This window comes from Kwoniella shivajii, chromosome 7 (assembly GCF_035658355.1).
Source record: "Kwoniella shivajii chromosome 7, complete sequence".
Lineage (NCBI taxonomy): Eukaryota > Fungi > Basidiomycota > Tremellomycetes > Tremellales > Cryptococcaceae > Kwoniella > Kwoniella shivajii.
This window is the reverse complement of record NC_085914.1, coordinates 628,187-653,016: the sequence shown is the minus strand read 5'-3', so window position 1 is coordinate 653,016 and position 24,830 is coordinate 628,187. Positions and strand designations below refer to the sequence as shown.

Below are 24,830 nucleotides of genomic sequence, written 5' to 3'. Positions count from 1 at the left end.
CGTTGAATTTCTATCATTCGTTTCTTTTCCTTCTCTCTATTCATCTTTAATTCATCTGTCTGTTTAGTCCGTTGCAATCCATAATTTCATAACTTGCGCACTACTGGAATCCAGTCAGTATGTGAGTACCTTTTCAATATCATCCAGACATATTCTCAGTATATACTCTCATGAAACTCCCACCATCGCTCTTCGTAATGATGATCAAATATCTTATCTACATTATCAGAAACAAATTAATGTTTAGACAACCTTATCCATACTTCCTGAACTCTCCATTCCTCGTATTCGTACTGTATTGTATAATCAGAGGGAACGTATGAGCTGATTATACAGCCATATTAGATAAACGATTCACTCTTCAAATATCAAATAGCGAGAAAGGTTATATTAGATAAGATTTGGGTATTTGCGTATCAAGAAGCTTGTACGCCTATTCCATAGTTTAATTCGTGTTAGATCTTTCCACAAATGCTCATGTATATTCAATTCCACTTATTCAGCTACAACGAGAAGCATCTGTGGTTCCTATTTTATTGCATAGATAGTATCGAGCCGGCACTTTCCGTTTCAAGTTCAGCTGTTCCAATATGAATTTTTATAAATCAGCTGCTCTGGCTCTCGATCACTTGGACAAAAATCAAGGTTCCGTCAAAGGGTCTTTAGCTGCTTCAGGTATAAAATCTACTCCTGGAGAAGGTAAACGGATCTTGGCTTGTGAGTACATTGATTGCAACGTTATCACAAGGACTTCCAAGCATGAGCTGACTGTATTTATCTTGTCGTCTAAGTGGTGATTGAGACATTGAAATGTACGTCTTATCTATTACTCAACAACCTATATAACGAGAATGATCTTCGTCAACTAACATACTAGTTCATCACTAGACAAACCTGTACTTCTTCAACTTCTCACTACGGTACCCCTACTTTCCCTTGAAAAACTTACGTTTCCTCGAAAAGTACCTAGATCAGCACCTTCATCTCAATCGCTTCTTCTAGTCCTCTTACACGATCTGTTATTCTCCACTAAAAACAAGATCGAAGCATCAGATCTATGGCCACCCAAGCCAGCTGTATTGAAACATCAAGCGAGATTGAAAGCTGAATTAGTCAAGATACAAATCAAACTTGGCAAATCACGAAAAGAAGATCTCGCAAGATCCAATAATCCTTCTGGAGATAGTCCGATCGAAATTATAAGATATATAAGATATAATCCTAACTCTGGAAAGAAATTGAAAGATCTATTTCAACATTTACACAAGTTAGGATACGAAAAATTAGATCAACCTATATATCCAATTCCACCGAAGAATTACTTCTTGGATATACATTTGAAGGATGTGTTATTGACGTTTCAAGGAAATACGAATTGGTGGTTAAAAGATGAATGGTATGAAAAAGGTGGAATCATCTTACAAGATAAAGCAAGTTGTATGCCCGCTAAAGTGTTGATGGAAGGGTGGGAAGCGAATGAAGGCGAATGTATCGATGCTACGTGAGTCAGAACAGCGATTGCATCGCAAATTGCTGGCACTAAAGGGGTTTATCCATTCAGAGATGCTCTTCAGAATGCATTGAGTGCTGATGACCTTTTATAGCGCTGCTCCAGGTAACAAAACGAGTTACGTATCAGCCATGATGTCAAATCGAGGAAAGGTGAGTCTCGCAATTCATTATAATATATTCCCTCTATTTTCAGTTGAGTTGTAAATCTTCGACAACTTAGTTACACGCTTTTGAACGGTCGCCCAACCGATATAACACCTTGATTCGGATGCTCGAGAAAGCTCATTGTAGAAATGTCAAAGCTCAAAGAGCCGATTTCTTGGAGTCTGATCCCAACAACGAGGTGTATAGTAAAGTCACCAGGATGTGAGTATATCTTCAACCTGCTGTGATGATACATTTGATGAGTTCTCGCTTTCAAAGCTGATGATGACTTGACCTGACCTTGGAATAGATTGTTAGACCCAAGTTGTTCTGGATCTGGAATCGTAAACCGTTTAGACTATTTGGTTGAAAATGGTGAGTGTCTCCTGCTTCGATCTACCATCTACCATTTTTCGGGTAAGCTAAACAAGCTCGATTGAATGTGTCTATTAGAAGCCGAAGAATCGGATTCGAAAAGTGAACGATTGGAGAAATTGGCTTCTTTCCAACTGCAAATGATCTTACACGCTTTCAAGTGTAAGTTGTTTTTCTCTTCTTGATCATCCTTTCCTCTACAACCAAGCTTGTTCAGAAGGCAGGCTGACCAATCTCTCATAGTCACGTCAGTGAAAAGGATAGTCTATTCAACATGCTCCATTCATCCCGAAGAAGATGAAAGAGTTGTGATGTCTGCTTTACAATCGAAGATCGCCAAAGAACGAGGATGGAAATTGGCACCTAGGGATCAAGTTATACCTTCATGGGAAAGGAGAGGGAGGGAGGAAGAGATGGGAGGTGATAAAGGTATGCTCCACAATCCAATCAGTGATTCTCGAGAAATGACTAATCCAGCTGATATCCTTTTTTGACTATCAACAGACCTGGCACAAGGTGTCATTCGTTGTTTACCAGAAGACAAGACGAATGGGTTTTTCGTATCATGTTTCATAAGAGATCCATCAGGTTTATCCGTTAAATCCAATGCCAGTAGCAAATCCAGTACGATAAAGTCGAAATCCAATAAACGTGACAGAGACGAAACTGAAGATGACCAAGGCGGGGAACAAGGTGAATCGGATTCGATTTCAGCATTAGAAAGCAAGGTAGAAGTTGTGAAAGGCATAGAAGAGATAGAGGTTGAAATGAACAAAGAGAAGACTCAAGCTCAATTGGAAAGGAATAAACGGAAGAAAGCAGCTCAAAAAGATAAAGCCAAGAAGCGGAAGGTGGAATAGACAACGAAAGAGGATCTGATTATGTGGTTGGACCTTTTCAGAGTTCTCCAGTGAAACTTCGGGAGAAGCTGTGTGCTGTATCGAGAATCAAGTACACCGGTGACACCATATTTGTTTGTATCATATCACTATGCATTAAATTCCCAACATCAGCATCGGAAGCAAGACCTGTGTCCTGTGACTGTTAATGCGATCTCTTCTAAATAAGAAGGGACTTCCACGTTTAATTGATCATACCAGACCGCTGCCGGGGAAAGGATGTAATGTGCTTTCACTTGTCTATCACAGCTCAATCGCCCATGAGAAACGGGTGGCGGTGGCTTGATGATACTGTAGTACAATCAATAGTCGATCATCCTGTTCTCTTCTATGCCCATCATGATTCCGGTTATTCATCATATGTATCATCGCTCGTAAAAGCATGCAGGCTACATCAGCTGAGCGAGTGTATGAAAGGTCAGCTCTGTTTGGATATTCCGATCATCACGCATCAATGTTCCACATAAAACGTACATCTTCCCCCCCACTCTAGTATATGGTGATGGTACCTGGTTCTCACTCTGTATAGTACGATGAAGGATAACCGTAAAGAAAGGATGTTTTGTATACTTAGTCCGGACTGTAATTTACCCTGATCGTGTTATTTATGTGATACACTATACACAGCCAGTTCCTTTGGTCCGAGCATCAATCCCACCCTTTGACCCTCCTTCCCCACTCACTCTCTATCCTCTCTTTTCAACCTTTGATGGCCAGACGAGCTTCAACATGAATTTGATTTCAATCTGATACTTCCTACTTTGTATCATATCAGTTACGATCACTGAGCGTTACAATGGACCAGGTGATGACCCTTTCATCATTGTAAATCAATCCGATATGATCGGTTCAGTGTATTATGTGTTATGTACTCGTACCATTATACTTTGTCAAGGCGGAGCCGGGTTAATTTGCTGAAAGGACGGTCCGAGGTCAAACTGTCTCATCGACATCAAGCCAAACCACCATCTGAGCAGTACAATTATAATGGTATATAAAACCCTTCTTGGACAGGTCAACTCACGTCTCATTTTCTTCCCATTCCCATTATTTGGTATTCAACAGTTCTAGCAATAAATTAAACAGATTACTTTTTTTCTTTTCAAACTTGATTATACCTCTTAGCTTGACGCTATTAAGCCCTCAGATAAATTTAACTCCAATAACAATGTCTCCTTCTTGTAAAGTGAGTTTACTAAATCCCATGTCATAGACTACCTCAACTTTCAGTATTACATAGAATTTTTAGACTAATCTACGTATCAATCATTTATAGCTTTGTCACGGACCTCTCGCTTCTACCCCTGCTGCCAACGAAGTCCACTGTCATGTCAACGTGAGTCTCGATCTATATTCTCATTCATTCATTCATTCATCATTTGCCACCTGAACCAAAATCGCGTTCCCAACATATTCACTGTATCGACAATGCAGCTGCTGACATGTAACTCATTTTGCAGTGCCTCCCATTCGCATGTCCAGGTTGCGTAAAATCCAATAAATCATCATTCACAATCTTGAATCTCAAAAATCATATTTACGATTATCATTGTTCGGAATGTATGGCTGAAGCTCCAAACAAACCTTTGACTTCAACCGTCATCAAAGCACATACCACTTCCGATGGGCATGCTATCTATTGAATTATCCCCACTACCTTGTAGGGCGAAGACGATTTGGTGATATATGTATCGTTGAGAAAGTAGGAATGTGTTTGCGTCGAACGACGGTTTGGTTTGCACGTAAGAAGTTGGATCTTTGAAAGAGGTTATTGTATGCGTGTTTGTCTCTTGGAAAGCGATTATTTGATCATTGTACTTCACCGTATTGTAGCATCACATCTTGTAGATATGTCATTATGATCATGCATGAATTTCACGTTTTACTACATTAGTCATTATGTTTCGTGTGATCACTTGAAGGAGGATTACGATCAATCCTTCTCTCTCCACCCCCTTCCCCTTCTTCTCTCCCTCTTCGCTCCCCCTTGCCCCATGTCCTTAATTATCTTTAACTGCCTTCTTCCCTGGACCCCTCGGGCCCCTCCCCCGCTTCTACTCGGTCCATAGTTTGATTGCCTGTCTTACACTCTCCACCTTCCATCCTCCTTGACCCAAGTTGATCCCCTGATCTTCATCGTATCCACCCTCGATCCGCCTCCTATATACCTCCGCGACGTCTCTAATCTTCAGCTCCAGAACATCGCGGTCGATCGCACTTTGTCGCACTTTGTTCCTCATAAGTTGCAGCAATGGAAGAGGAGGAACACGATTTTTCAGTATCCATCTTGACAGACTTTTCCCATCTTTGTTCCCAATTTCCTCAGAAGAGGGTGTTGAGTCCTCGGTCAGATAGCTTGCGATGATTGACTCTTCATTTTCGGAAGATGTGGACGTAAGTGATCTCAATAATGAGGAGACGAAACTGGGCCGTATCAACGCGAAACGTTTTTCCGCATTACTTGATGATCCTGATCCTGATCCTGATCCTGAACTTGCAAACGTTTTGTCGTATATATCCGAATAAAACGATTTCATAAACCCAAGTTGATTCAAATCTTCTATCGAACCATCTTTCTTCAAAGTCATGAACATTGATAAATAGATCGATATTAAATGTGGTTTATCTAATGAAAGACATTCCAATGATATTGTCCTTATGAATTCATCTAATTGATTTGAATGATGATTGAACAACTTTGACAAGGAGATTAAATTCGATTGACCTGAATGAGCTTTGATCAGATTCTGAGCTTCCAAGGAATTGATTGTGGGAGGTGAAGAATGTGATATTAAATCATAATGTAGATCAATTCCAGTCATCGAACCTGCTCTGACGAAAATACTTCTATTTCCTTTCGGATCTGAATTGTAATCTAAGAAGCCTAATTTTCTTTTAACGTAAATAGTCCTAGTCTTAATCAAATTCCACTTATCTTGAGAATTCGTGTTTGATAAATCATAAGTTATAGGCCAATATCTAGGTGAATCAACTTCTATTGACACTATGTTTTCGAAAGGTGATATCAAGGTGGGTGAAATCAAACTCTGTTGACGTATGATGGTATTTTCTTTCAATCGAAGTTTGACAGGTAAATAGACAGTTTCCAACGTATCTATATCTTTCGCAATTAAACATCGAGGTTCAACCGCCAATGCCCATAAATGTCTAAAGGCTTGAGGGTAAGATTTGTTATCACCTGGTGAATTTAGGAATCTTGGGAAGAATGATATACTCATTACCGCTATTGCCAAGTTTGAATTACCGAGTGTATAATGACCTCTTCCTAAGAACAACATCCCCAATGCCATATGCATGGCCATATGACTGCCGTATGTCACACCTGCACCTTCTTGTCCATGCGATACTCTTAATCTTCTCAATACACTCAATTCCCCTGTACCAGACATCACCATCGCCAAAGCTAAAGTGACCACATTCAATCCTTGTCTAGCAGCTGTGCGTCTTATTCTTCCTTCGTAAGTCATGCTTTGTCCAGTAGCAGCCCTTGATAAAACCCCGAAGAAAGTCATGAGATTGTTATGTGCGAGTTCTGTTGCGGTTCCAGCATATTTGATACCAATAGCAAAACACGCTCCTGAAACAATGTTGAGATATGCCAATTCAGTAGCCAACTCCATATTGTTATTTCTTTTATGGCCTTTATTCGCGGATCGTATGAATGATGGAAGCTGATCCTCGATCCATCCCATAGTAGGAGTGATTTCATCCCACAGAATCAATGATCTTGCGAATATCCGGAGGAGAAGTAGGTCGGGTCGTACTTGATCGAGATCAAACGTGGTTTGGGGGATTGAGATCATATCAGCAATGTCCTTTCTACCAGTCTTGAGATACATGAGACCCAAAGCGAGAGTCGCTCCTGGACCGGTAAGGTTATTGTCGATATTCGAAGCGGTATTTCGGTTCTTTGACGCCTGAGTAACCGAGATATCACCGATGATACACCTTCTGAGTTGTGTAAGCATTCTACGATCTACTTCCGAGGTAGTCTTTCCTCCTCGACCAAGCATGATCAGTCCAAATGCCATAGCAGCGGAAAATGAATACGATTCCTGATAGTCCGCAAATCCGTCCACGTTGACCATTTCTTTTCTACCAACCTCATTGAGGGCTACTTCCGCCATACGTAGGTTCTTACTCCCAGCATAGACCAGACCAAGACCCACGAGAGCTGAAGATTGGATTATCGGTGAAGCATTCAATTCCATTGAACCCATAGGTAGGAGTGCGTGCGTGTGTAGGGAGAGGACCTTGGTGACCAAGAGATCCTCACTTCCAGCATAAGAACACGCCAGACCTAATAGTAAACCAACAGACGTGAAATCATGTCTTGGTTCCATGAGTGGATACGCGTGGTATGTCGTTAGAGACTTGAGATGACCTGTCAGACCTAGACCGAGAAGGAAACCACCATGTTCCGCATTAAGGACGTTAGGTCTGTTGAAAACGATCCAAGAACTATCGATTCCTTTACATTCCGGTGAAATAGCTAAACCTGCCGCGACACCGTTATGGAAGCATGGCCATTCTGCGCTGTCAGATACAATTTCAGCTTTGAGTAATGGTTTACCGGGACCGACTTTGACGGACAGCTCGATCAGAGGGATGTTCCAGATATCAGTAATATTGGTTGATCGAGTTCCGAACTCGAACATTCCTTGCCCGACAGGAATAGATAAAGTCCTATTGGCAATGGTGTTGACAACAGTTTGGTGATACCTCACAATATCCGCTTCTGATGCGCCTTTCGGATCTTGGATCGAGAGTGTCCTGACCCTGGTAGTTTGCATGATCCGCTCGACTTCTTGTACACGTCGATCCGATCCAAATCGAACATGCGGCAGTGTAGGCTGATGAGATTTCTTCTTATTCGTCGTCTCCTCATCAGAGCACATGAGCTCTTTGATGGTTGGAATCCGTTCTGGTCCAAGATCGAGCGTTGAGTCATCTCTTATGTTCTTTGTTTCACCTCCAATCGCCCTGATACCTAGATCCCATCTTCCAACCATCTCGTACATCCTCGCGTTCCAATTTCTAGGTGGGTTATACTGACAAACCCGTATCATTTCCCAGATGGGCAAGGCAATTCCGTAGGGCAAATCAGAGATCCATTTGTCATCCAGTCCCGCCTGTACGATGTATCTCACAATTCTTGCCGCTTTCGTAGAAATGGTTTCATCAGCTGAGAAATAGGAGTAGATGGAGGTTAAGAGTTCGGTCTGTCGGCATGGATTGACAAGACCTAACTCCGATATTTGATTGAATAATAGCGGTAGGGATGAGAAGGATGGGAAAGGTTTGGTGCGAGTCACCAGTTGACGAGACAGATATGTAAGGATATCGGGAGGTGCATCGAATCGATCCAAAAGACTGGTATCATATTTGACTTCTGAACAACGGTCAGCTCAAATACCGTACACCGAAAGAATTCGCGTAGCTCACCTTGAGTAGACTTTATATGCGTCATCTCTAGAGGTAGAATTCTGAACCAGTAGTCTTTCCAGTCCCCTCTGCCAATTTCACTTGCCAGATCCGAAATCAACTTGACGAGATCTTCGATCTCACTACTGCGAGTGGAAACAAGACGCAGATCTTGAGCTACAAGATGTAATGCGAGTAAGACAGGGGCAGCGTCTGATGTTCGCAGTGTTTCGCCGCATATAAGCTGAGCTCCGGTCAGATGAGAAGAAGTTGAACGTTGTTGACATAACCGCTGAGCCAAGCGACGAGCGATTGGATCCGAAGATGATTGACCGTTTGTCAAAACCGCTTCGAACGGCGTCTTCGCCGGCGGTTCGACATCGATTTGTAACATATTTCGGACGGTATTTGCGAATACTTTCCAAGTCTCAGGTCTTGCGTTTCGAAGTGAATTAGGTAGTGTTTGTAACGTAGCCAAGAATTCTCTCTTAAAGTAGAAGAATTCTTGGGCGGGAAGAACGCAGGATAAAGCTTCTATGCACTGCTTTGTCAATTGATGCTTGATGAGGAGATCTGCTGAAACTCGAACTGATTCTCCGTCTTCAAAAATGACAGTGAATCTGGGTCCAATAGCGTCAATAAGCTTGACAATCTTCCTTTCCGTGTTCATTCGACCGTGTCTCCCTTCGCTGGCGACTCTCAAGCTCGCCGCTAGTTTTCTGGTGACGTCTTCGTGCCCTTCTGTAGTATCGGACGGAATTTTAAATGCGATCGGTCTGCCACCACTGGTGAGCAGCGATAAGGATCCAGTGGGTGATAAGATCAAGATGTCACGGATCCTATGACGTGTACTGATGACGGGAATTGCAGATAGGCAATCTATGACGGATGCAGGTGTGATAGCGTAATCAGGATAATGCGTTGAGCGTAGTCGAGCGTCGAAACGATAAAGCCGAGAACCGTGCTGTGAGTGGATGACATGTATATTGATTGTGACCGAAGATGGAGAATGGTCGTCACTAAGAAATACTGAGATGTCCTCTACTTCCACCGCACTGCATCAAAGTTAGCGGAAGGGTGTTAACGATTGAAACAAAAGATAGACTTACTTGGGAACTTTCCAAGACCATATTCTGCTCAGTACGATATCACTCCTCTTTCCTACTTCATCCCTTTCGAGACCCATCATCATAGTTGTTTCCCTGAGATCTAGATCTGCAACAGCTTGTAAACCCATCTTGCCCTGCTTGTCGTGTAAGTCATGAATCATGAATGATGTATTGGAGCCTGATGTCCTTCTATGCGCATCCTGCACACTTGTGACGGTGGACAGAACGGACATACCTCTACTTTTTCTTTTTGTTGTAGTGGCGGGAGGAATGGAAGGTATGGGATCCAGAGCAGCTTGGAGATCATCGGTAGGTATGGGAGGCTCTTGAGCTAATCCACGAGACATTCGAGGAGCTCTACGCTGAGTGCGATCAAGTGGATCTGAAATTCCGGATAGTCGCCTATCTGTCGTGGGTCCAAATGAGGACATGTTGCGATGGAGTGAGGGTCGTCCTGGACGAGGTGGAACCTGAGGTATCGGGGGTTCAGGTGGACGAAGGATATCTTCGGGTTTCGCAGTACGCGGGTTGAAGGGGAGAACTGGTTGATCAGGTAGATCAGGTAGATCCGGAATTTTAGTCTGGCGGTAAAACACGATTTCATTTGATTGACAATCATAGACAATGATGAAGGGATATGGACCCGGAGAAATATGTAAGATAGATGAAGAGCAGCTGATGGAATGAATTTGAGATATTATTCTTCCTTGTTTTTCACCATAACCATCTTCGACTTTCCCTTCCGTTACCATCCTAAACTCATCAAAAGGATTACCAAGAGTGTACAATCTTGGAGCTGGAGGTGCGTTATCATCTTCTAGATCTATCAAATCATCTAAAATTGTCATTGAAGTTTGATCCATCATACCTCTCAATACACTTCCTGAACTTATCTTGTCTTGACCCAATTTCCTCAACTCTCGCTTCTCTAACGCTCGTTGAACCATTACACCGCCTCCTGATATCGGCCAAGCATCATCAATGACGAATGGCAGATTGATCAGAGCATCTTCACCAGAAAAGAAATAGACATGGGCTCGAGTTTGAAGAAAAACAAGTAATGTTCGCTCTAGTCGAGGTCGATTTGATCCAGATGAAGGAGATAATCTAGGTATACCCCAATTTTCATGTTGAGATGTATGGAACGGACCGAAAGTACCATCCAGAGAGTTGGGTTTGTTGATAGGTTGTTTTCCTTTATTGTGATAAGATTGTGTATTTTGATCACCGGATTTGAACCAAACGAATACGGCTTTTGATACATCCTCCTTTTCTTGTTCATAAGTATATCTTCTATATACTTCATTTCCTCGACTCCATACTACTGATTTCCCGTACCATACAAGTTCCTCTTCCGAGCACTCATCGTTTGTCCCATCATCATCATTCTCGATAGACTGCAAAGTTCTCCCTAATGGTCTGTGAGACTCATGTTGATGTTGATCTTGGAAGAAGGAGTGGAACCTGCTCAACGGCTCTCTACTTGGTCCGGCATCGCTCCGAGAGTATAGCAATTGGCCAGGAGTCGAAGCTGATCCCAGAACGGTCGCTTCCAACATTTTGAAGCGTTATCGCTGTTCCTTCATGAAGCTCTTGTTAGGGATCATTGCACAGATTACAAGTCTTGATTAGGCCGCTTCGAAGCTTTTCTCTACTTGAAAGTGGTCGGGAGCGCGATGTGGAATTTAGCCCGTCGCGTGCATGTCAAACAATCAAAAGTGAATAAGGAGTCACGTGGAAAAGGCGGAGATTGAGTTTCATCTCCTTGGTCATGTTTCCCCGATTGAGCCCTTTTGCATATGACGTTTTGGTTGGGAGAATTGGTTCCTGCCTTTTGTTTACGAGATCTTCTTCTTTCTCCCAAAGTGCAACCGTGTGCTTACATCTTCTTGCTATTACGAAAGAGACAGGAAAGTTCATGTAAACAGGAGCTAGACGGGAGATAGACAAAGGTGAAACTTTCTGTTTATAGCAAATGCATGACGAATGTAATTCAAAATGGGAACTTGTACCTTTTCTGTGTCTCATGAAGACCGTAATTGCGTCTGGACTAAATATTTCCTAAACTTGTTTACTCTGAGTATTCAAAATAAGAAAGGTTAGTCACGACCCGTATTCATATATGAAATATCCAGTATTACTTTTCACCTGATTGAATACTTTTGACCCCAAATACAAGTATACCTTTTTTGCCTATCATCTGTTTACACCCTCGAGGGGTAGTCATCAACCTGTCGTTCTTTCAAGCAATCTTTGAAGAAGTCTTCGCTCTCCCAGAGAATCTCCCATTGGAATATATCCGACCTGTTCCACCTTTCACTCTTATCGATAAAGGAAACGACGAAGAGGGCGACAAGGACGAGGACGACGAGTTTGAAGATATCACAAGTAGTACAGACGATATACCACTTCTCGCAATGTCAGAGAGGAAACCTCTGGCACCTTCAAAACTGAGAAATGTCGAGACAGCAGAAGATATGGTCAGTGGCGGAAGCTCATCTTCCAATATGAGTAGACAGGAAATCAGAGCCAAGGTGGACGAATTAGCAAGTTTGATACCTGATGAATCGATCGTTGGAGATAAGACGTTCGCTGAATTGAGTCTGTATGAAAAGAAGTCAGTGTTGATAAATAGAGAATTAGATCAAATGGGAATGGGTAGATATCAATGGTGTATATTCACTTTATGTGGATTAGGTTATTTCTTAGATTTGTGTTGGGCACAAGCATTTGGATTAGTTGGTTCAGCGATTCAACAAGAGTTAGGTATACCAGATTCAGAAATAGGTGATTTATCAACTGCTTTTAACACTGGTTTATGTGTAGGTGCTTTTGGTTGGGGTTTATTAGTTGATATTGTAGGAAGAAGATGGTGTTTCAATTTGACTTGTTTACTTTCAACTATATTCGGATTCATCTTTGCAGCTCCATCAAATTACGGTTTCATCTGTTTCTTATCTGCCATGATAGGACTAGGAGTGGGTGGAAATGTTCCGATTGACGCTACTATCACACTCGAATTCCTTCCCACCAAGAACAGATATCTGCTGGCGGCTTTATCTACCTTTCAACCTATAGGAACCGTCACCGCATCCGTCATAGCATTTGGACTCATACCGAAATACTCCTGCGACAGTTCTCTCAGATCCTGCAATATCAGTGAGGCTCCTTGTTGCAGCAGATCTAACAATATGGGATGGTGAGTCTCTTCCACTTTCTCAATTTAAACCCATTCAGCACTGATATTTCGATGTCAGGCGATATACCATTCTTGTCATAGGAATTCTGACACTCTCCATTTTCTTATTACGATTCGCAATTTTCAAATTCCGAGAATCGCCCAAATACCTCTTATCGAAGGGTCACGACGCCCACGCTTTAGACGTTATCCATTCAATAGCAAAGTTTAACAGAAGACCACCGCCATCTTTGACACTTGAAGATTTCAGAGCATTGGAATTTGAGGAACAACAAATTCCCAATTACGGTTCCCAAGCACCTTTGATAGGGGGTCAAGCACATACCGATACAGTCGACCTTGCAAAGAATGTCGCCATAGGTGGATTCAAGAAAGCTTTCGGTCATCTGAAAGGCTTATTCAAGGAGAAAATGTATATATGGCTGTTTGTCAGTCTCGCTATAGCGTGAGTTCAGATCATGGAATCCACGTGTTTTATCTGTGAAGATGACACATCTGTATGGGTCCGTTGGATTGCTGACAACAATGAACGATAACAGGTATATGGCACTTTTCTGGTCGTTCTCTCTTGCCGGTTACTTCTTACCACTCATCCTCAAAGCAAAAGGCATCGACGCGAATGGAAGTGTCGCCGATGTTTATCGATCATACGTGTGGATATGTAAGTGATTCATCATGTTTTCTTTTCACCAAATCCATGTTGTAATCGACACGGTTCAGGCTAATGTGCAATTCATGATCAGACTTGCCAGGAGTGACTGCCACACTAGCAGCAGCTTGGGTCACAGGATTCTCGCAATTTGGTAGAAGGTGGATGATGGTGATATCTTCAGCTCTCATGGGTATAGCCCTTGCTTTAGTACGTCCCACTAGTCAATTGCGATGCCCTCTTGCGAGATATCTAACTAGTGGAATCATAGTATCAACTTGTCGACAGTCGAGCTGGTAATATCGGATTTAACGCGATGGAGTACTGGTTCCAATCACTATATGCTGCTTTACTTTATGCCTATACACCGGAAGCTTTCCCTGCTACCTTTAGAGGTTCAGCTTGTGGTATGCTTTCCACTCTAGGTAGGATTGCTAGTATCCTTGCGCCCGTAGCTGGAGGAACAGTTTACCACGGATCAGATTCTCCCGGTGTCTTGTGGTTAGCCGTGAGTCCTTCTCCCGTCATGGAGCAATGCTCAATTAAGATGGAGGCTGATGCGGAACACGATTGAATTACAGGCGGGCGGAGCTTGGTTATCAACTTTAGCGATTGGTGAGTAATCGTACCTCTGCTGCTATCGAATCATGCTAAATGACGTTATCTAGCTTTTTTACCATATGAGACGAATCGGAAACAGACTATGTGATTTCACGAATAGCACTTATAGAGGTGTTTAGCTTTATGCAGGCCCGTTTTTACTCAATTATCAATGATTCTGCAGACGGTTGGATGTTCTCTGTCAGGATTGCCGACGCTAATGCACGCATGTATCCTTTTCTTCCCTTTCCGCTTTATGCGGCTAATGTTCCAAAGGCTTGCAGCACGCGCTTAAGCCCGTTCAGCTTATCGGTGTAGACCGGTTCATATGAATAACCAATGGGCACGTCACCGCTTGCAGCCGATTGTAGATTCAGGTTCATTTAAGTGAATGATATCGGCAAATGAATCAACTGAATTGATCTGTGGAGTGGGTGGTGAGCAAAAAAAGAGTGTGCTCTACGATATGAGCAACTATGTTGTCATCGATGTCATCGTAGTATTGAGCATCTCGACAGAAGTGAAAGGACTTCGTTTTTCTTGTTTATTATCTTTTCTCTACCCCATATCAGTCTGCATATCTTATAATCCTCAAAAACTTATCGTATCTATAGACAAATTAAGATGGGCGTCATTACAAAAGGAGATTTCATCTTGGTTACTGGAGCATCAGGCTTCATTGCATCTCACACTGCCAAACAGCTTCTCCAACAAGGTTATCGAGTTAGAGGGACTGTGAGATCAGAAGCAAAGGGTGAATACTTGAAAAAGATCTTCCAAGGTTTAGGTGAATTCGAGTATGCCATCGTTGAGGATATCACAACAGTAAGCTTGTTGCGTCCAGACCAGTTATTCAACCCATTGAGTGAAAAACTCAGCTAAGTGCGGTTTCTTTGATCTTCATCAGGACGGCGTATTTGACGAAGCTGTAAAAGGTGTAGATGGAGTTGCCCATTTAGCTTCTCCTTTCTACACTGAAGGAGTCAAAGATCCTCAAGAACTCATCGGTCCAGCTACAAAAGGTACTACTGGTATCTTGAAGAGTATCCAGAAGAACAAGTAGGTTTGCTTCTTATCTAATCATCCTCTCTGATATCCTTGATAACGAACTTCGCTTATATACTTGTGATCAATATTAGCCCTTCTGTCAAACGGGTCGTCATTACCTCTTCAGTTGCAGCTGTGATGAGTACTGATTCTCGTAAATCCCCTGTAGTGTAAGTATTCAATTTCACTCCTATATCATCGTACTTTGTTTCACATCAATATGCACTCACAAGCTGACTGTACTGCTTTCTGTTAGATACACCGAAGATGATTGGAACCAAGATTCTATTCCTCATGTTGAGGAAAAAGGTCTCGAATCCGCAGGTGGACACGCTTATCAAGCTTCCAAAACACTTGCTGAGAAAGCTCTGTGGAGTAAGTCCACTTCAGTCTGCCACTTCTGCTATGGTGGCGATGCTGATCCTGCTTTCCGCTTTCCGCTTTGCTCTTCGTGATTTACAGAATTTATTGAAGATGAAAAACCTTCTTGGGACGCAGCAGCTATCAACCCTCCTCTCGTGTTGGGAGAAGTCATTCATCAAGTTGATGATCCTGAGAAACTCAACACGTCAGTCGGTAAGTCAATCGTATTTTGATCCATCCGCGGAAAGCGCCAGACAAATCAAGATCGAACGAGAAGACAACTGATGAGTGATCAAAACTTCATAGCTTATATTTGGAAATGGTCTACTGGACAAAAGAGTGAATCGGATTTACCTGGACCAATGGGAAGTTGGGTCGATGTAAAAGATGGTAAGCTGAAAGTTCATGATCCTGGATGTGGTATACATCAGTCGCATTTAGGAGTCTCATACTGAAAATTGATGCTCTTTCCGAATGCCTAGTCGCCAACGCCCACATCAGAGCATTGGAAGTCCCCGAAGCTGCAGGAAACAGATTTTTGACTTCTGCAGGTAACTTGACAGGCCAGGGAATAGTCGATGTCGTTCATTCCAAATTCCCCGAAATCAAGAATGTCCCAGTTGGTAAACCAGGAACTCACGATGAAGTAGCTAAAAATCTCAGTAAATTCAACAGCGAAAAGTCAACTAAAGTTTTGGGTATCAAATATAAATCTTTCGAAGACTCTGCTACTGAAACTATTCAAGGTCTAAGAGCAAGGTTTGGAAAACCATAGATTGATTACTGTAAACAGTCAAATGAATAAAGTAGAAAATCTTAGTATAGGTGATCGATGTTTAGTTAAAGAAGTATGCACGCAATTACAATTTCTGCAAATCTTTTACTGGAAACTCTATCCACTATTTTCCACGAGAACAAGGCTACTCTACAATCCGGCCTCGATCTACGACTACATTTCCATCTTTTATAACCATGTCCACTCTTCTCAAAGCCCCTTTATCCTCTCTGGGATCACCTTCAAGGACGACCAAATCAGCTTGCCAACCTTCACCGACCCAACCGAATCTGTATCCACACCAATCACCCCCACATGCTTCCCATCCTCCCAACGTCGCCGCTCTGAGTGTATGTTCCAAAGGAATACCAGCTTCAAGGAACAATTCCAGTTCTCTAACATTTTCTCCGTGAGGTGATTCACCTGTATCTCCACCTGTTGCTAGGCGAATACCCATATCATGAGCTTTCTTAGTATGAGCCAAAACCTTTTTCAGATTTTCCTTATCTGATCCAAGTTCCAAATCAGCGACACAAAGGGTGGGTACGAAAATAGTATCATTCTTCTTCATCGCTTCTAGTGATTCATCAAAAGGCATAGCACCATGTTCTATCGAAGTGACACCCGCGTTCGAGGCCATTATGACAGCTTCTGGTGAGCTTGCATGAGCGGCCACTGGAGCTTTGGCTCTTTTCGCTTCAATGACAATAGCGTTCATTTCATCTTGATCAAATAAAGTTGAAGGAGGATTTAATGGATTATTCAAATTATCATTCATTTTACCTGTTGAATATGGTGGATATTTAATAGGGATCGATCCTGTCCAAGTTGGTTGTGGAAATCTTAAAGTTCTTCTTCTGTATTCAGCATAAAATTTAATCACATCTGCACCTGAACCTATTCTTCTTCTAACTGCAGATTTGACTCCATCAACACCGTCACAAGGATCAGACAATCTAGGCACAAAAGTACCACCGATTTTATTTTCTTGACGAATTTCATATCCACCTGTACTTGCTAATGCTTCTGTTGCAACGAATAATCTTGGTCCAGGTATAATTCCTCTACTGATAGCATCTCTGATTCCTATATCAGCATTGAAAGCTCCTTCCGTACCCAAATCTCTGTATGTTGTGAAACCAGCTTTCAGTCCCGCTTTAGCATTGTTTCCAGCTCTCAGAATCCTTTCAGTGAGTGATTCATCTTTCTCTTGATAAATCGCCGGAGTTTCAGAGAATGCGTGAACCAGTACATGTGCGTGAGAATCAACGAATCCAGGTAAGATTGTATAACCTCGTAAATCGAAATCAGGAGCTTGTACTAAGCCCAGATTGGGCGGCGTGGAGGCTACCGAGATGATGCAGCCAATCTTGGGGTCTATGCGTATAGAAACATCCTTGTCGAAAGCTAAAGAACGAGAATTGAATACCGTCGAAGCGTAAATAGTATACGGTCGGTCCGGATCAGATTTGGATGGTTTTGTAAGCATACTGTAGCGTTACGTTTCGTTGGAGAAAAGTCCTATTGCGTATCTATGAAAGACACAGATGGTAGGTATTTGAACAGTTGGGGGCATGTTCCAGCCTCTGGCGATACATGGGTACATATACATGCGGTAGCTCTTTCATGTACTTGAATTGAGCAAGAGGTCTGCTATAAAAAGCACCATGCAAGCACCGAGCACCATGCGGTTCTACTTCCCGCTGCTTATCATATTGTTATTCTCTTTGATCAAATCCAACAATGACGACACTTGTGGCGGTGATATCCGATCTATATATGAGACTGGATCCCCCCTCCTTTGGAACATCGGGCCGGAATACGAGTGCTTCATTACAATCAAGAAATCCACGGAGGACGTTTTTGACGTGGGTGGGGATAACATCGATTCACCTCCACCACACCTCCACCCTAAACATTCACCGTCCTCAGACAGAGAAAGTATATAAAAGCAGCTCGTCATCGAAGAAGCGAAACAAGTCACAATAACGGAAACTTCCTCGAGCTACCAAACATTCTAATCGAACAATACGCTGTTTTTTCGTATAAGTATACAGTCTTTGACACTACCTAAAGTACTCAGCAGAAGAATCTATACGATGCCCGCTATCAAGCCTGGATCTCTCGTGCTCGTCACCGGTGCTTCCGGATATATCTCATCTCATACGGTCGAAACTTTCCTTGACCAAGGATACAATGTAAGAGGTACCGTAAGGAGCAAGGACAAGGGTGAATACCTTGTAAATCTCTTTGAAGGAAAGAAAGGTAAATTCGAATATGCCATCGTCGAAGATATCGGAGTCGTAAGTAGTTTTCCGTCTAAACTCTCAGGTGGCAACTAATATCAGTCGGCTTTATTAGGATGGCGCATTCGACGAAGCGGTCAAGGGAGTTGACGGCGTTGCCCACATGGCCAGGTAGGTTGAATCAGCTATCCACTCCAGTATATATCAAGATTACTCACTGATGGCATTCTGCTATTATTTAGTCCTTTCCACTTCAATGCTGAAGACCCCGAAGAACTCTTCAAGCCTGCCATTAAAGGTACCGTGGGAGTACTTGAGAGTTTGAAAAAGAACAAGTAAGTTACATATATGAATGCACGATCTGATTTAGGTTGCTAATAATCTCAATTTCTAATACAGTCCTGATGTTCAACGAGTTGTCGTTACAAGGTGAGACATGGAATCCATTGCATCGTGTCATCTCATTGATCCTGACATGCCCTTTTTCTAGTTCCGTCGCATCTGTGATGAACTCCAATATCAAACCTCCGCACACGTGAGTCTTCCAAGAATCTCGAATGACACGCTAGAAAAGTATTGAATCGTCGAATTAGATTCACCGAGAAAGACTGGAATGACGTTTCTCCTAAGGAATGTGAAGAGCAAGGAAAGAACGCCTCTGGTCAAGCCAAATACAGGGGTGAGTGATTTCTGAAAATGATCAGACCAACCCTAGCTGACCGTTCGTTTGTTCGAATTCATCAGCCAGTAAGGCTCTGGCCGAAAGAGCATTCTGGAAATTCTTTGATGACAACAAACCATCTTTTGATGGTGTAGCCATTAACCCTCCATTGGTTTTAGGCCCCATCATTCACCAATGTGACAGTCCAGATTCTCTCAACACCTCTGTTGGTGAGTATTTCAGCGGCATCGAAGACCCTCAAAAGCTAACACCTAAACATTTAGCTGTATATTACTCATGGCTGAAGGGACAAAAGACGGAGAAAGATCTTCCAGCTGGAGGAATGAACTATGTTGATGTTCGAGATAGTAAGTTTGTCTATCAATCCTCACCGGCCTTGTTCGAATCTGATGAGTGAGATAGCTGCTCTCGCTCATGTTCTCGCCCTGACCAAGTCCGAAGCTGGTGGGGAAAGATTCATCACAGGTAATGGACCTCTCAGTGGAAATGATTATGTTCTTGTGAGTATCTCTTGACTACCAACGATTATATGTATATATGTAAAATATCGTAAACGTAATTGCAAACTGATTGATGGACAATTAGGAAATCGCAAAGGACTTCCCGGATCTAAACCACATTCCAAAAGGAAACGATGATTCTGAATTTAAGAAAAAGCTCACAGCCGAAGCCATCATTCACGATGGTTCCAAAGCTACCAAAGTCCTCGGTCTCAAGTACAGGTCTATGGATGAAACCCTGAAAGACATGGGCACATCCCTTAGGGAAAGATTCAACTTCTAGGGGTCTAAAATCAGAAGTATTGGTGTATATGTGATAAGAGTTGGACGAGAAATGCGAATGTAGTCATGAAATGGAACAACCCAAACTCCCCAACGCCATTTATCACCGGTTGATTAGTGTGCGTTCTTGCAAACATTTGCGGAGAAAGCATCGCTGTTACTGGGTAACGACGTGCAGGATCGAGCAACGATAGTCGCCGTGGAGGAGATCACTACCTTATTTACCTTAAAAGCACCTCGTCGGACCATTGTGATCTCGCTCTGCCCGTAGCAGTGGTAATTGATAACACAGCTCTCCACGTTCTGCACATGATCTGTACCATTTCACGGGCAAGAAACGGTATCCACATCGATCTGGTACGTCGTGCTTCCAAAGCTAGACGTGTATATGGTATTGTTCGAAATTTTATGCATTTCGAGCAAGTTGAAGCCGGCTGACTTTTGTCCAAGTTCGTGTCAAAGCATATCAATGCATCTTGGCGAGCTAGTGATACTTGGCCTCCTGTCATCTCCTTGTCTTGGCTCATGCGGGGATGCATTTTTCTTTCGGTGGTGTGCTTTTGAAATGCACGCGAGTCCCAAATTAGCCAGGGATTTCCTGCCCTGGCCCTGTTCATAAAGTAGAGTATACTTTTAAATTAGATCAGCGTGTTGAGGTAACAAAAAAACCAGAGAAAAACCTTTCATCGTTTATACTCCACTTTTATCTTATCCTCTCTAGTTACATTATTATTCCCACACACCTCATCTCAACGTCATCTGTTCTTGTACACCTAGACTGATTCGTGATACACCCCAGCTGATGAAGACACATTGTTACGTATAACGTATGATCAATCTCAAGGTAGAAAAGTTCTTTATATTTCTTGTCGTCTGTTTGATCCGGCGATAAGCGACATCCTGTTTTAGAATATATCGAACGTGCCACCTCAACTTCAATCCTCCTTTCCTACATCGGTTTCGACTGTAAACATCCTTGAACATCTCATCAATACTCTCACAGGGAGAAAAATCCGACTTGAAACTCAATCAGGAGAACAAGAACAAGAAGAATATATAGGATTACAACCGCTTCGTGCGGATTCTCACACTTATAATAAAAACAATAACAATAATAATATAAAAAATAATCAGGTTTGGACTTGGAGAAAAGCTACAAGACCACCTATAAAAGGAGATAAGATGAAGTTTGGGTATGTACATGGTACTCTGTATCAGACTGTCACAGAGGAATTGTTCTGACCTTCTTATCTGCTTAGTACTCTTTTAGAGCTGAATAGTAATATAGAGTGGTGGGATTACTATGTCGAGTGAGCTTATCTCCCTTATCTTAGCTTAGTGTACAATGTCTATCACCATTCGCTGAACACAATCTTCGTGATCTAGTTATGACGCCTTGAAGAAATTATTCCCTTCCAACCCGCTTGATTTCACATACCACTCTACTGCAGGAGACAGCGAGACCTCTTCGATCCTCCCCACTCACCGACCCAAAAAGGACAAGTATGCAAGTCCCGAAGACTTCAAAAAAGCCTTAGACAAAGAGAAGGATAAGGTGACAGAGTTCCATCAAACCAAATTAGACGATCTGAAACGCTCCTTTGAGCTGCTGGAAGTAGAAATAGCTGGACTGGAGGAGAGGGATTTGGGTCAAGATGATACCATCAAGGAAGTTGATGAAGAAGACGAAGATGGTGACAGAGATGGGGCAGAACAAAGGGAAACGGATAATCTTCTGAGTCCATCTATCTCCCTTGCTAATGGATCCAGATCACCCACAAGACCTAGACAATCTCTCGCCGGAAGATTCGGATTAAGAAGATTTGGACGAAGGAGAAGCGCAATGAACAATCCTGATGAAGCAGACCTGATGGAAGCTTCAATTCGACCAAGAGAAAGAAGTACTAATCGTGGTTCGAAACCAAACTTGAGCGATTCTGTCACTAGCAGTTACTTCGATGATGGTGTTTCACCTAATCCGGGTCGCGTACCACTTCCTAAACGATCAAGACAATCTTCCGATTTGGAGTCATCAACCGATGATATCGGTACCAATGCTGGCACCCAAGATAGACGAACTTCCTTTTCGTCAGTATCATCACATGAAGGTGATTTCTCTTGGCCAAGAAGAAGATACCATTCTCTAGGTCTCGTTCAAATGGACCCTGCTATCGTACCAGATTACGCTCATCCCAGGGTATCAGAAGATGAAGAACAAGGTGTCATCAATAATGGATTCACTCGGCCAGGTGCCCAAAATCCAGTTTTCATATGGACTGCAAATAACGATTATGGAACTGTCTTGAGGATTGGATTCAAAAAACGAATCAGTGCTGTCTGGCTAGAAGCTTATGCCTTGAAACAATATGTGGATTTGAACATGACTGCTTTTGAGAAGATTTTGAAAAAGTACGACAAAAACACAAACAATAAGTTGAAGAAACAATACATCACCGATGTGGTGTTGAAAACTTCTCCTTGGACCGATGAAGCAAAGGAAGAGCTTGATCAATTATTAGCCAAGATTTTATTCCTTTATAGAAGAGTGGCAGCTGCAGGAGATGAAGATTTGGCTAAAGAACAACTTCGGTCACAATTGAGAGAAAAGGTCGTAGTCGACAGAGAAACAGTTTGGTCACAGATGGTTTCAGGACATAATAAGACCACAGGAATATTCAGATCAGTCACACCTGAAGACTTACCTTCATCTTACGATACTACCAAGGACATGGTGAAAACCCCTCTGGGTAAATTTAGAAAGCCTCAATGGTTAAGCCATAGAGTAATTGTCCTTTCCATTGCATTTGCCATCCTAGTCACCATAGTGCAAGTCTCACCTATGGATGGCATCGAAGAAAGCAATTGTTTAGCAATGTTGATATTCTGTACCATCTTGTGGGCGACTGAGGTAGGTTTTGTGTATCTATACTCGTGAATGGCCATTGAGCTAACAACGCTAATCCTGATAGGCGATCCCATTATTTGTCACATCACTTGCTGTACCACTTCTTGTCGTTTTCCTGCGTGTACTCCGATCTCCAGACGGAGAATCTCGTCTTACTGCAGCGGATGGCACAAAGTAAGTGATGGGATTCGTGTATAAAGTATCTTTAGCTGATTTGCATTATGCTAGATATATATTCTCCCAAATGTTCTCGCCAACCATCATGTTACTTATTGGAGGTTTCACAATTGCCGCCGTACTGTCCAAAACTCGACTGGATGTCATGACTGCATCGAGAATCCTCAATGCGGCCGGAACGAAACCTAGTGTGGTTTTGTTGGTACTCATGTTCGTTGCCACTTTCGCAAGTATGTGGATCAGTAATGTAGCTGCGCCTACTCTTTGTTACGCTTTGATCAAAGTGAGTGATAGTAGACCTCGTCATCGTTCGTCTGAGATTCAAGATATTGACATATGTGCTCTCCCTCCAGCCTATCACGGATGAGTTACACCCTAAATCGATGTTTTCCAAATGCTTGATTGTAAGTCTTTCCGACACGGGCCGTTTGCGATCCAAGCGGCACTAGTCTGACCACGACTTTTCTTAGATCGCTATCGCCTTAGCATCCAACATTGGCGGTCAAGCATCCCCCATTTCCTCACCACAGAACCTAATCTCCCTCGGATCTATGGACCCGCCGCTGTCATGGCCTCAATGGTTCGCGATTTCTCTGCCAGTCGCGACGTTATCAGTAGTATCCATTTGGGCATTTTTACACTTAAACTATAAATGGGAGAACGATTTAGCTATACCCAAAATGAGAAAGAACACAGATACGCTCACTACTACACATTGGTATGTTCTTGTGGTCAGTGGTATTACAATCGTTCTCTGGTGTTTGGAGAAATCAATGGAAGGTATCGTTGGGGATATGGGTATCATCGCCATCATACCGCTGTTGGCTTTCTTTGGAACCGGTATTTTATCAAAGGTAAGTCATTTGTTACGCTAGGTTTCAGTCCGGTGGTCAGATAGTATCATGGCTGAACAAGCGTCCCAATGATGATAGGAAGATTTCCATTCTTTCCATTGGTCAATCGTTTTCTTGGCTATGGGAGGTGTGGCATTAGGAAAAGCAACTCTCTCTTCGGGCTTACTCGATGTCCTCGATGAACTGCTAGAGAAATTGGTTGCGGGAATGGGATTGTACTCGATCTTAATCGTCTTCTCCTTGTTAGCCTTGGTAATCGCTACTTTGTGAGTTATTTCGCATTGCGAATTATACATTTTCGGAAAATGCGGCATTGCCATCACTACAAGCGAGCCTTTGGTTGTTGACTTCCATCTTCATATGCAGCATCTCCCATACTATAGCGGCTGTTCTTTTGGTACCCATCGCAACTAGGATTGGAGATTCTTTGGAAGAACCTCATCCCAGGTTGCTGATCATGGTGAGTTGGCTCTAATTTCACTATGAAAGACGATTGGGATCAAGATAATAACCATGTGGACATGGATATAGGCCACAGCATTGATCTGTTCTGCCGGTATGGGATTACCAGTCTCTGGATTCCCTAACATGACAGCGTGAGTGATCCCTAATCCCGTCTTTCGGCTCTAGCTCCACAATTGTATACCACGCACGAATATGGCTTAACACTGACATATACCATCGTCACCTTCGTTCAGTATCACACAAGAGAATAAATTAGGTCAACGATTTATAGGCGCATCTGATTTCCTCAAAAACGGTATTCCAGCTTCGCTGTTGGCTACCTTTGTGATCGTTACTGTTGGTTATGCTATCATGAGGGGTATAGGCTTATAATCGTAATAATCGAAGCAGGCGAGAGCGGAGCGAAAAGCAGAGCAGATCGTTTCAGAGCAGGAACCGAGGGGACTTCGATTGAAAATCTAGCTCGCCAGTAGTGTTTGATCTCAAGTGTATTTCTGAATCTTAACGGTTACAATCAATATCATCTTTGTCGTGATCAGAGAATAGGCAGTATAAACTATCATTTTTTTAATTCATATTTGCTTGATTACTTGTTTTCGTAT

General features: G+C 42.6%; 8 protein-coding genes across 8 annotated transcripts; 6 read left to right on the top strand and 2 right to left on the bottom strand.

Moving 5' to 3' along the window:
* Nucleotides 1–590: 590 nt before the first annotated feature.
* IL334_005361 (uncharacterized protein) lies at nucleotides 591–2,891 on the top strand (the record flags this gene model as incomplete). Its single annotated transcript, XM_062937074.1, has 9 exons — nucleotides 591–717; nucleotides 792–812; nucleotides 889–1,501; nucleotides 1,605–1,662; nucleotides 1,733–1,878; nucleotides 1,967–2,031; nucleotides 2,110–2,193; nucleotides 2,275–2,460; nucleotides 2,536–2,891. 9 exons carry the CDS (start codon nucleotides 591–593, stop codon nucleotides 2,889–2,891), a joined length of 1,656 nt encoding a protein of 551 aa, XP_062793125.1.
* A 1,207-nt stretch (nucleotides 2,892–4,098) lies between these two features.
* On the top strand, nucleotides 4,099–4,573 carry IL334_005360 (uncharacterized protein; the record flags this gene model as incomplete). Its single annotated transcript, XM_062937073.1, has 3 exons — nucleotides 4,099–4,116; nucleotides 4,207–4,266; nucleotides 4,391–4,573. The coding sequence occupies 3 exons, from the start codon at nucleotides 4,099–4,101 to the stop codon at nucleotides 4,571–4,573; spliced, it is 261 nt and encodes an 86-aa protein (XP_062793124.1).
* Nucleotides 4,574–4,984: 411 nt separating this feature from the next.
* On the bottom strand, nucleotides 4,985–11,043 carry IL334_005359 (uncharacterized protein; the record flags this gene model as incomplete). The annotated part of the gene is made up of 3 exons (XM_062937072.1): nucleotides 4,985–8,343; nucleotides 8,397–9,430; nucleotides 9,485–11,043. 3 exons carry the CDS (start codon nucleotides 11,041–11,043, stop codon nucleotides 4,985–4,987), a joined length of 5,952 nt encoding a protein of 1,983 aa, XP_062793123.1.
* Nucleotides 11,044–11,901: 858 nt separating this feature from the next.
* IL334_005358 (uncharacterized protein) lies at nucleotides 11,902–14,041 on the top strand (the record flags this gene model as incomplete). Its single annotated transcript, XM_062937071.1, has 7 exons — nucleotides 11,902–12,683; nucleotides 12,742–13,128; nucleotides 13,223–13,344; nucleotides 13,427–13,542; nucleotides 13,604–13,840; nucleotides 13,914–13,947; nucleotides 14,001–14,041. 7 exons carry the CDS (start codon nucleotides 11,902–11,904, stop codon nucleotides 14,039–14,041), a joined length of 1,719 nt encoding a protein of 572 aa, XP_062793122.1.
* A 515-nt stretch (nucleotides 14,042–14,556) lies between these two features.
* Nucleotides 14,557–16,117, top strand: IL334_005357 (uncharacterized protein; the record flags this gene model as incomplete). Its single annotated transcript, XM_062937070.1, has 7 exons — nucleotides 14,557–14,757; nucleotides 14,840–14,991; nucleotides 15,072–15,149; nucleotides 15,236–15,354; nucleotides 15,442–15,555; nucleotides 15,649–15,732; nucleotides 15,825–16,117. 7 exons carry the CDS (start codon nucleotides 14,557–14,559, stop codon nucleotides 16,115–16,117), a joined length of 1,041 nt encoding a protein of 346 aa, XP_062793121.1.
* A 145-nt stretch (nucleotides 16,118–16,262) lies between these two features.
* IL334_005356 (uncharacterized protein) lies at nucleotides 16,263–17,606 on the bottom strand (the record flags this gene model as incomplete). The annotated part of the gene is made up of 1 exon (XM_062937069.1): nucleotides 16,263–17,606. The coding sequence occupies one exon, from the start codon at nucleotides 17,604–17,606 to the stop codon at nucleotides 16,263–16,265; it is 1,344 nt and encodes a 447-aa protein (XP_062793120.1).
* A 610-nt stretch (nucleotides 17,607–18,216) lies between these two features.
* IL334_005355 (uncharacterized protein) lies at nucleotides 18,217–19,828 on the top strand (the record flags this gene model as incomplete). The annotated part of the gene is made up of 10 exons (XM_062937068.1): nucleotides 18,217–18,420; nucleotides 18,479–18,534; nucleotides 18,606–18,698; nucleotides 18,763–18,792; nucleotides 18,854–18,898; nucleotides 18,957–19,042; nucleotides 19,108–19,254; nucleotides 19,309–19,392; nucleotides 19,448–19,545; nucleotides 19,631–19,828. 10 exons carry the CDS (start codon nucleotides 18,217–18,219, stop codon nucleotides 19,826–19,828), a joined length of 1,041 nt encoding a protein of 346 aa, XP_062793119.1.
* Nucleotides 19,829–21,009: 1,181 nt separating this feature from the next.
* On the top strand, nucleotides 21,010–24,600 carry IL334_005354 (uncharacterized protein; the record flags this gene model as incomplete). Its single annotated transcript, XM_062937067.1, has 11 exons — nucleotides 21,010–21,020; nucleotides 21,087–21,137; nucleotides 21,214–22,735; nucleotides 22,797–22,906; nucleotides 22,961–23,192; nucleotides 23,263–23,313; nucleotides 23,380–23,763; nucleotides 23,842–24,029; nucleotides 24,130–24,223; nucleotides 24,295–24,359; nucleotides 24,462–24,600. 11 exons carry the CDS (start codon nucleotides 21,010–21,012, stop codon nucleotides 24,598–24,600), a joined length of 2,847 nt encoding a protein of 948 aa, XP_062793118.1.
* Between the last annotated feature and the right edge of the window lie 230 nt (nucleotides 24,601–24,830).